The sequence below is a fragment of the Centroberyx affinis genome, unplaced genomic scaffold (genome assembly GCF_046629955.1).
Source record: "Centroberyx affinis isolate AG114_WGS23_722 - 3 ecotype Tasmania unplaced genomic scaffold, CSIRO-AGI_Caff_v1 ptg007682l_1, whole genome shotgun sequence".
NCBI lineage: Eukaryota > Metazoa > Chordata > Actinopteri > Beryciformes > Berycidae > Centroberyx > Centroberyx affinis.
Window position 1 is genome coordinate 1,594 of NW_027283876.1, and position 11,875 is coordinate 13,468.

Below are 11,875 nucleotides of genomic sequence, written 5' to 3' on the forward strand. Positions count from 1 at the left end.
GTAACAAACTAACAAACTTATGAACTAACAAACTAACTAACAAACGAATGACCTAACTAACGAACAAACTAACGAATGAACGAACTATGTGAGCACTCAGCAGCTCATCTAGATGAGCTCTAACTCACCAGATAAGTACTGACTAGTTACTGACTAGTTAACTCACCAGATAAGTACTGACTAGTTACTGACTAGTTAACTCACCAGATAAGTACTGACTAGTTACTGACTAGTTAACTCACCAGATAAGTACTGACTAGTTACTGACTAATTAACTAGTAACAGACTCGCTGTCTGACTCACCGATGCCACACTTGCCACAGATGAGGATTTGGTTGTTTTGGATTTCCTGGCTGTCTGAGTTTGGCTCCGCCTCCCTGCACACCGAGCAGCGAGGCTCCTCCCCCGGGACTCCGGCTGCAGCACATGATTGGATGGCAGCATGTGATGACAGAGACAAGAAATGCACTGCGACTCATCAGGCAGACAGGACGCAGTGTGTTGGTGACATTCAGCGCACACACACACACACACACACACACACACACACACACACACACACACACACTCTCACTCACTCACACACACACACACACACACACACTCTCACTCACTCACTCACTCACACACACACACACACACTCTGTCTGTCTGCCCGCTGCTCACCATGCTGGATGTCCTTCCAGAGAACCCAGAATTTGGAGTTGTCCTCAAACGTCACAAAGCAGCTCTGTCTGGGAGGACTGACCTGTCGACCAATCAGAACACAGAGAAATCACATTTTCACTCAATTCACTGCTCCGTGTATGAAGCGGTCTGAAAAAACTGAATTATTTCCACTGATTCACCAGAATAGGAATTTGGTTATTTATGTGGATAATGTTTAACACTAGAAAGCCCATCTGGACTGTTATCTTAACATGTCAACAATGTCAACATGTCGACATGTCAACAATGTCAACATGTCGACATGTCAACAATGTCAACATGTCGACATGTTAACGCACATCAGGACTGTCCAGCTGCAGAGGCGTTCAGAGACCCGTCTCCTGGGAAGAAGACACAGCGTCAGGTGGACAAATGCACTGGGAATAAGTCCCGGGACATGTGCGTGACGTCCTGTGACGTCCTGGGTCAACTGTGTGACGTCCAAACCAGCTGACCTCCCCACACACTGCCTCAGCCAGCTGTGTGCTGACTGGGAAGATGACCGGGCGTAAAAGTCACAAAATACAGTAAAAAACAAAAAGGTGGAAAAGCATTGTCCATATGTGGAGCGGCAGAGCGGGACACTGAACACGCCACATGTTGTTTTTATCTTTGAATCAGTTCATTTGTTTTACAAAGACACCGTGTGTGAAAAAGCACACTGGAAACACATGGAGGGGGGAGCAGTGAACACAACGCAGGCGCCAGTGTTTTCCGACAAGAACGTGACAAAGTGACAAAGTGACAAAGTGCTTCAAGTCGTCCGTTCACCAGAGAGCCGAGGCGGTCCTGCTGCTCTGTTCAGGCTGAGGAGGATTTGTAAAGGAAAGCTGTGCAGGACCCGGAGGCTTCAGGGTGAAACCTGCCAGACTTTTCCACAGCCGGACCGGCAGTGAGGCCGAGGCATGAAACATCAAATGATCGGTTATTCCTGCTGTTCATAAAGTGATGCTGTATGCAGACGACAGCCCGGTGTTCGCATCACACCCGGAGGAATCTGTAGAATCTTCACTATCGATTATTGACAATTTTTCCAAAATATCTGCAGATAAATTGGTCCAAATGTGAAGCTCTTCCCTGAACACTTCATCCAGACTTCAGATAATACTAGAGGTGTGGAAATTTCTCGATTCTAAGATGCATCGCGATGCGGACGTGGACGATTCTGAATCCATTCACAAATGTCAAAAATGGATTTTCTAAATGTTCGTTCATAACGTGATGTTGACAGAACGAAAAAGGTGGAACTCAGCTGTGAGGGCGGTGCAGCACCCGCTACAGGTATCATGTCAACACATCCATGATGAAATATACTGTGAACTTTCTACTCCGTCACTCAGACTAACATTCGCACAGCAGAGCAGAGATCAGTAGAAACAAATAGTGAGACCAGCTGACCAACACACACTGCAGCATTAAACAACTTAAACCAACTCTGAGGTGGAGAAAGTAACTCGGTGCTCAGTCTGTTTCACCTCAATTAACCAATTCTGCATCTGACCCCCCCCCCCCCAAAAGAAATCTCCTCGGATCTAAACGAGTCTCGTAGGCGACCTATTTTGATCTCAAAACAGCGAATTTTGTCGAAAGGGGAGGAGTTTGCATCTCTAGTAAATTGATCTGTTTATTTTAAAGACCCTATAGACAACTTTTTTGCTTTAACTTATCATTATGAAGTAAATGTTGATTGCACAGTGTAATGTCTATAGAATAATGACATCATCAGTGTTTAGATTGGTTCCTATAAGCCTCGCTTTCACTATGCAGCTCTGTCTGCCACCGGGTTCGATCTCCAGGAGAATGAAGGCTCCACTTACGGCACAAAGGAAGCGAGTCATCCATTGCGCAACCAACAGAGGTCCGGTAGCTATCCCCAGTAATAAAAAAAAATAATAAAAAAATGGTAGCTATCCCCAGTAGCGGAAATGGCGGACGGTGGAACAACCGCAGTGACAGTGGAAACACTACCCACTATCACAGACATGGGCAAAATACGGCCCCAGGGCCGGATCCGGCCCGTGGACCATCTCAATCCGGCCCGCAACGTCCTCAAAGGAAAACAAAACGACCCCCAAAAAATCAATAAAAGGCAGCATTATGTTAATAAATCTCGAGGCGAATGACTACGATGAGTCTGTACTGCTATTTAACTCGATTCCAGCAGAGGGCGCTGTCTACACTGGACTAACACTAAAGGCCTCAGCTTGACTCTTGCTCACCTCACTGACAGGTTAGTAACGTTAGCGGTTGTGATGACAGAATCAGAGTTAGGATGAACGCTTCAAAAAAGAGAAAAGTTGACTCTGAATGTCGTGATTTTAACCAAGAGTGGACATCTAAATATTTCGTGACAAGTGTCAGTTCAAAGGCAGTATGTTTGATATGCCAAGAGAGTATCGCGGTGTTCAAGGAATACAACATCAAGAGACATTTTTTGACCAAGCATGCTAACTATGCCACAAACTTGTCATCGCGGGAAAGAGAAGAAAAAGCCCTGAAATTGTCTTCCAACTTAATTGCCAGGCAGAATATTTTTACAAAGCAGTCGACCATCCAAGAATCGGCAACGAAAGTTAGCTACATGCTGTCACAGGAGATCGCGAAACAGAGCAAGCCTTTCTCTGATGGTGATTTTTTGAAAGACTGTATGGTAGAGGCGGCTGGCATACTGCGCCCTGACAACAAAGCTCAGTTCGAAAACGTCAGTCTGTCTCGTCACACAGTCACTCGGCGTGTGGAAGTAACTGATGAAGAGTTGTCTGCTGAATTAAAGGGCAGCTGACTTCACATATTTTTCCATCGCGCTGGATGAGAGCACAGATATCAAAGATACCACCCAGCTACTTATTTTCATTCGAGGGATCGACCACAGGTTTGAAATAGTGGAGGAATTTCTTGCCATGGAGTCGATGAGGGGGACAACAAGGGGATCGGACCTCTACGACAGGGAGTCAGGATGTTCGGAGAGACTGAACCCGCCATGGACTAAATTGCTGAACGTGACCACTGATGGATCACCGAACCTCACCGGGAAGAACGTCGGGCTCCTGCGGAGGATACCGGACAGGGTAAGAGAGGACAACCCCAACTCAGATTTGATCTTCCTACACTGCATCATTCACCAGGAATCCCTGTGTAAATATGTGTTGCAACTTGATCATGTCACTAAAACGGCGGTGAAACTCGTGAACTTTATCCGGCCCGAGGGCTTAACCGTCGCCAGTTCATCCAGCTACTGGAGGAAAGTGAGACAGAAAACACAGACGAGCCACTCGAGTGTTCGCTGGCTGAGCCTGGGGAAGCTGTTAGCCGTGTGTGGGAGCCGAGAGGAGAGACAGAGACGTTTCTGTCGGTAAAGCTGACGAGTTTGCAGAGTTGCAAGACCCGGATCGGGCGTGTGACTTGGCATTCGGGGTGGATGTAACGGGCTGAAGTCGCAGGGGAAGAACGTGTTCGTGCACCAGCTGTATTCGTACGTGCGAGCGTTCAAAGCCAAGCTGACCCTGTTTTCCCGTCAAATGACCAACAAGTGCTTCACACATTTCCCTGGATGTGCCTCCCTGCCACACCGACAGATTCACCACTACTCTCACAGACCTCCACACGGAGTTCAAACTGCGTTTCTCCGACTTTGCTAAGATTGAACGAGAACCGGAGCCGGAGTCCTCTCCCCTTTCGGTCGACAGCGAGAAAACGCCTCCGGATGTGCGACTGACATCCAGTGCGACAGAAGTTCACCACATCCACACCGGACGACTTCTACGGCTCACTGAAGGAAACACAGTTTCCGAACCCGCGCAGGCACAGAGGAGGCTTGTTTTGTTTGGCTCCACTTATGTGTGCGAACAAACTTTTTCTGTGATGAACTACAACAAGTCAGGTTACAGATCACAGCTGACGGATAAACATCTGTCCTCTGTGCTGCGTATTTCAACATCAGACATGACGCCAGACTTTGATGGTCTTGTGAAGAGAGGTGACCGTCTCAATTGTTCCCATTTGGCTAAATTACATGGGTAGGCAATGCTTTCATTCATAAATAGCTCACAGTTATAATTCATTCTCATAGGTTAGTTACAGTTACACGAGTAAAACAGAACAGAAAATGAATGAATGTATTCATGTATAAGACAATGTGTTTGTTCATAAATAGTAAATATTAGCCTTTTCTTCATTCAGTGATGCAGGTCTGTACTGCAGTGGTATTAAATTTTGAGTTAGCTACACAAGTAAAAACAGTCTCACACAGTTACAACAGAATAAAGTAATGACAGAACAGAAAGTGATTTGAATAAAGTTAATTAATGTATACATTCATGAATATGACCATGTATTTGTTCATAATTAGTGTCTGTGAATATTAATATTTTCTTCATTCATTGATGCAGGTATGTACTCTAATGGTAAATATTAAATGTTGATAATTGTAAAACAGTCTGCCTTGAGTCCATATTTATAACATAATGCATTGTGTTTCATCAGTGACCTATGCAGTGGTGCATATCAGATAATTGGCAAGATAGGCTAATTTAAAAGTTGATACTGCATTTCAGTGGATTGTTTTATGTAAGTAAATCTTTTCATTGTAAGCTCAGAGTACAGATTGACACATACAGCTGTAAAAGTCAACATTTTCTAACAGAAAGTTCTTGTTTTTTGAAACAAGGACCCAGGCCTTCTGGGCTGACAAATAGCCTGTAAAGCAATCTGTCATGTCTACCAAATTCATGTAGTTTAACATAATTCAGTACTATGTGTTTCTGTTTCAATTCAATTGTCCAATGTGTGGCCCTTCGCTTACTTTATCTAAGTCAGTATGGCCCACCCCTGCTCTACCACAGCACTGAGATCAGGGTTTCTAGATGGGATTGTTTCTTGCTTTGGACAGAAGTAGTTTGGACAGTAGCAGGCTGCTGGTGGTAGCGTTAGCCATGTTGCTAACGTTTCTGGCTGCTAGCGGTAGCGTTAGCCATGTTGCTAACGCTACCGCTAGCAGCCAGAAAACGAACCAGGAGCTACAAGGAAGCCAGGACCAGCCAGAAACAAACATCTGTTTGTTTCTGGAACAAAAGAAACAAACATCTAACTATGTTTGTTTCTGGCTGCTAGCGTTAGCTATCATAGCTAGGGTTAGCAACGTTAGCGATGTTGCTAACGCTAACAGCCAGAAACAAACAAATGATCCATTGTCCGTTTGATAATCTAAACACAGAACAGGTTTTCTTGCAGTGGCCTTTCTAAAATGAGCAGTGGTGAAAGTTACTATATTGTGTTTTGATCAAGGAGCTGATAAGCAGACAGATGGTTTGTTCTGTTGCACAGAGCTAGACTCTAACAGAAAGAGATCCGGATGTCAAAACCACTTGGAAACACTAGGGGGGACAACGGGGGGAAAGATGAAAAGTTGTCTGTATCCACTGTAATTATGGATCATTACGAATACGCTATGTTGTAAAAGTAGCAAGTTGTCACACAAAAAATAAATCATGTATAGAAATCAAAACTTTTGATGCATCAAGATGCATCGATAATCGTTTTATAATCGCATCGCAGACTCTGAACCGGAACGGAAAGGAACGGTGAGCCGGTGAAGACTCAGACCTCCAGATGATACTGAACCTTCCTGAACATTTTAAATCCCAGACTGACTCTGGATCTTCTTCACCTTTTGTTCTGGGGTCAAATGTTCTGAAGATGAACATTGTTCCAAAATGTAACTGTCAGATATATTCACACTAACAGTCAACAAACTTACAAAAGAATGAGAATTATGTGCTGTAGTTTGTTTATGGCTGACTTTATATTCATAAATCTGAATGCTTGTGTGTGTGTGAGCGCTCCAACGAGTAAAACACCTGAAGAAGCTTCCAGACTGAAGCAGCAAATCCTGATTGGACCTGAAGGCAGCAGGAAACCAGCAGCAGTGAAGTAAACAGGAAGTGTTTATCAGACTGATCATTATCACTGAATGTTGTGATAATCTGTTCAATCACAGATCAATACAGACATGAGTCACTGTGTTACTGGGTTTTAATCACTTTGGGTTCAAATGTTGGAGCTTTGGCCCGGTGTGTGTGTGTGTGTGTGTGTGTGTGTGTGTGTGTGTGTGTGTGTGTGTGTGTGTGTGTGGTGTGTGTGTGGTGTGGTGTGTGTTTGTGTGTGTGTGTGTGTGTGTGTTAGTGTGTGTGTGTGTGTGTTTGTGTGTGTGGTGTGTGTGTGTGTGTGTGTGGTGTGTGGTGTGTGTGTGTGTGTGTGTGTGTGTGTGTGTGTGTGTTAGTGTGTGTGTGTGTGTGTGTGTGTGTGTGTGTGTTACCAACCCTCTGTATCTTGCCCAGGTAGTAGAGTCCATCTGACCAATGACAGAGGACAAACTGTCCAACGCTCAGACTAGACTCCGCCCCCTCCTCTAGGCCACGCCCCTTCCGCCCGGCTCCACCCACAGATGAAACCTGAGGCTCCAGACCACAGAAGGACTCAACTAGGTCCTCAAACATCCTGCAGAACAGAGAAACAGAGCTGTGAATCATCACTGACCCCGCCCCCTCACACACACACACACACACACACACACACACACACACACACACACACACACACACACACACACTACAAGGTTCAGGCAGAGAACTGTGTAGTAAATCAAGGTTCATATTAGCAAGGATGTGTACTGCTACTACTGAAACTACTGCTACTACAACTACTACTAGTACAACTACTCCACATTGCAATAATAGTATCTGTAGTAACAGTACTACAAGTATCTACTAATTGAATAATAAATAACCAGCACTCTGCCTATACTGCCTACTACTACTACAGACAGACAGACAGGCAGATAGACAGACAGACAGGCAGACAGACAGGCAGACACAGACAGTCAGACAGGTTGTCAGATAGACAGGCAGATAGACAGGCAGACACAGACAGTCAGACAGGTTGTCAGATAGACAGGCAGATAGACAGACAGACAGACAGACAGACAGGTTGTCAGATAGACAGGCAGATAGACAGACAGACAGACAGGTTGTCAGATAGACAGGCAGACAGGTTGTCAGATAGACAGACAGACAGACAGACAGGTTGTCAGACAGACAGGCCTACTACTACTACTACAGACAGATAGACAGGCAGATAGACAGACAGGCAGACAGATTGTCAGATAGACAGACAGACAGACAGACAGGTTGTCAGACAGACAGGCAGACAGACAGACAGGTTGTCAGATAGATAGACAGACAGACAGGTTGTCAGATAGACAGACAGGCAGACAGACAGACAGGTTGTCAGATAGATAGACAGACAGACAGGTTGTCAGATAGACAGACAGGCAGACAGACAGACAGGTTGTCAGATAGACAGGCAGACAGACAGACAGGTTGTCAGATAGACAGGTCTGGTTATGATTCATCTCTAAACTGTCAGGGGGGATTTTGACATTTCGGGCGCATGCGCACTGTGTCCTCCCGTCAGTTTGAATGGAGATTCAGCTAACGTTAGCTAATAAACTGTAAAGTAGTTACAGTGAGTTAACTGGCCGCCGTTCAGTTAATAAGACAATATTTACAATGTTTGGTCTGAGAAACGGTTTGAAACGTGACTTTATTTAAACTAACGGACAGACCGGGAGCTTCTGCACGAGACAGCCTGCAGCCAGACTCATCACAGCATAACCCGATAATAACTGCTGCTAAACTAACAGTTATTAACCCGGTAATAACTTGTACTAAACTAACCGTTATTAACCCGGTAATAACTTGTACTAAACTAACCGTTACTGAACTGTTAGTAACTTTAATAAGCCGCAGGGTCTCGAGCTGCTCCCAACGAACTGACGACAGAAACTGATGCGATTTAAAAAGAGAAAAGCAAACCGTCTTACCTCCCACTGGGTCCTGTAACCTGTCTTTCTGTCTTCTGTCTGTCTGCAGAGCGACAGACTGGTTTATATTCCGTGAGACTGGTTTTATTTCAGCAGGAGAGACAGACAGGCTGCCGGTCTGTGTCTCTGTCTTTCTGTGTTTCAGCTTTTCTGTCTCTCCGTCTGTCTGCACGGCGCTAAACTTCAAACTGCGACCGTCGCCATTTTTTCACTTTTCCCGCGAATCACAGTAGGTTTTTCCATCATTTACATAACCTTCGTCATCGTCATAATCGTCATCATCATCATCATCATCATGATCCTCATCATCATCCTCTTCACCATCTTCAGGAAGTCAGTTTGACTTCAGTTTCTCTGAATTCTTCCTTTTCCGATCAAATTAAAAGGAAAACTTGTTTTTCCACAAAGTTTCTTCCTGAATAAACGAAACGGCAACAAAATCTGATAAAATAAATCCATAATCTTTCTGAGTTAAAACACTGATCCCAGTTCAACAGTGTGTGTGTGTGTGTGTGTGTGTGTGTGTGTGTGTGTGTGTGTAAGAGACTTGTGTCAAGTCAGACAGAATAAAAAGTACAGTTTCCTTTCATCACTTTTCAAATTAAAACCACAAAGCCAAAATAAACTTACTTGTCACAAATTTCAAAATAAAATCCTGACGGCAACATGTTGCAGGCACAGAATATAATCTGAATGAAATTAAAAATTACCTTTTCACCTTGTTAATGTTAATGTTCCATGGTCTGGTCTGGTCTGGTCTGGTCTGGTCTGGTCTCATGGTGTGAGCACAGAATCATGATGCAATCAAGCAGTATGCAATCCAGAATTTTGTCTTATTATTGTAATTTTTGTTCTTGTTGTTTTATTTTATTTTTATTTCTTTGTTGTTTTTGTTTTGTTTTGGTTTCTCTCCTCCCGTATACCCAACTCCATTCAATTTAGTGTAATTGAGCGTATTTATTTTTATCTTATCTAATAGTTCTATTGAAACTCAGTGCATATGTCTATATTGTTATGCTCGTAGTTACTTTAATTTGAATTTCTTATACAGTTTGGGTGGGAAACCTGATGTGAGGGGAGGGGGAAAAAATCTGTAACTACATCTGTCCATGATGGTCCCTAATAAAAATAATTATAAAAAAAAAAAAAAAATTCCATGCTAATACACCTAGTAAACAATAAACTTGTGTTTTTATATCAAAATCCTTCCTGGAAATCAGTGCATCTTTAATGGTGACATCATGCTGAACCATAAAAATTCAACCAATAAAACATCACAGATTTTTGAACAGTCCTGCCCTTCCATCCAATAAAACTGCCTTTCTGTCCCTAACTGATCTCCCATTCCTTTACACTTTTAAATGATCCCTCCCTGCGTTAAGCCCCGCCCCACATCCTGTTTCAACAGGAAATACATCACATTCAGGAAGTAAGATGCTCAACATGCTGGCTGTGGTCCAATAGTGGGTGCATTCCATTTGGTAAGGATTTCTCCTCGTCTCCTCGCCTCGCGTCTCTTCCTCGACTCCTCGGTCAAAGGTCACGGAGGAAACGAGGAGAAGATGCGAGGAGGCGAGTGAACCTGGCTTGTCAGTTGGAACGTCTTCACTCCGCCATATTGAACTGACGTGTCAAGCGTTGCGTTGAGGCTCCTCCCACACAGGATGACAGCTGTCTAAATTATTCTAAGGCTCATGTTTTATCCACATAAACACGTTTAACAAAGTTCAGATTAATGTTTAATTCATCTAAATTATGCCAGCCTCTAATGAGCCTTGTCTACCTCATGAAGGTAGAACACTTCAAAAAAATCCCTAATGCCTAAAAAGCGTTTCTGTTTCTGTTTTTATTCAGTTTTTTTGTTATTCTGTCTGCTGTATGCTACATTTTAATTTTGTGAAGCATTTTGCAGCACTGATAAGAAAGGTGCTATACAAATTGTCCAACTTTTATCCTTTATGCGACTTGGATTAGACAACGATCATGTGGCTGTTTGACACTTACTGGCAATGAACCAAAGTGCTTTCTTTTTATTCCTAAATAAATAAATACAATTCCCAAATAACCATAGATCTAGCTGTAAGAGCAAAATGTGCGATTTAAAACAAGGAAATGCTGTTAATGTTTAGTAAGAATTTATTCTCCAGAAAATAAATTCCATGGCAACACACACAAACATAATTCATAAGCCTGATGAAACTGAATGAGAGAAACATCAAACAAACGCAGCAAACCAACTGGTGATCCAGAGAAGACACAGAAGTGATTCCAGCAGTGATTCCGGCCTTTATGATGAAAATATGTGCTGTCATGGCAACGGTCATTGCCAAGGTTATGAATACGGTGAGAATGGAAACAGAGGTAGGCTACGCCTAAAAGGCAGAGACATTTTTATTTTTTTTACATTAAAAAAAATAAATAAAACTGTCTCTAATATAGTTGAAAATGGCTCCGTCTGCTGCTCAGCCCGTGCGTCCTCGGTCACTTCCCGGAGAAACCCCAGCAGCTCCCTCTGCTCTTCACCTCTTGGCTGCCGGGGGACCCGAGGTCAGAGGTCAGAGGTCACACATGGGAGCGGGCAGCAGCATCTGATGGCCCCGGTTGCTCGTCAGGGGGACTGGGATCGGGGCTGGATGGGGACTGGGATCGGGGCTGGATGGGGAGCACAGCGGCTGACTCCGGCTGCTGGTCCACACGAGTCTATTAAAGCGGGAGGGAGCGCCGACGGCCTCCCGCCGGTAGTCTCATGCATGAGGGAGAACCGGGGCCAGCTGCAGCCGTTTGCTCCCCATCCTCAGACCCAGAGCCCTGTGCTGCTGACTTGAGGTCCTGTTAGAAAGAGACGCGCATGGTAAAAGAGACGCATGTGTGCATTTATAGGCTATTTCTATATGTCCTAATGAACGGATTTCATTTAGGCTTATTAGATCATGGAATGTCATTCATATTAATGATAAATAACTATAAAATAAAATTCACGTTACTTGCCCCCCACTCACCCTCTCTATGCGCTGGAGGATCAGCTGGTCTCCTCTGTCCCTAATCACATTCAAGCCTTCAGATCATTTCCTGATGCCTATGTGGGAAAAGTTTGACATCCTACAACTACAACAGATCTGTCAGTATATGAACCTTCATTAACAAATGTTCGTCTATCATTTAAAACATCTGCTATTTCTGTTTGAAGAATATATAACAAGTTGGGGCTACTTACACCTGTGGATTTTTTTCTGCCAATGTCGGCACGTTTTCTGATGGTATGGAGGCGGGGCTTATATCCACACGTGC

At 43.9% G+C, this 11,875-nt stretch overlaps 1 protein-coding gene across 1 annotated transcript; it reads right to left on the reverse strand.

Moving 5' to 3' along the window:
• Positions 1-303: 303 nt before the first annotated feature.
• On the reverse strand, positions 304-8,766 carry LOC139639780 (PHD finger protein 19-like; the record flags this gene model as incomplete). The annotated part of the gene is made up of 4 exons (XM_071513928.1): positions 8,588-8,766; positions 7,026-7,203; positions 667-748; positions 304-417 (listed from the first exon to the last, which is right to left on the reverse strand). Coding segments are annotated over exons 2-4 (373 nt in total), but the record flags the coding sequence as incomplete, so codon positions are not given.
• Between the last annotated feature and the right edge of the window lie 3,109 nt (positions 8,767-11,875).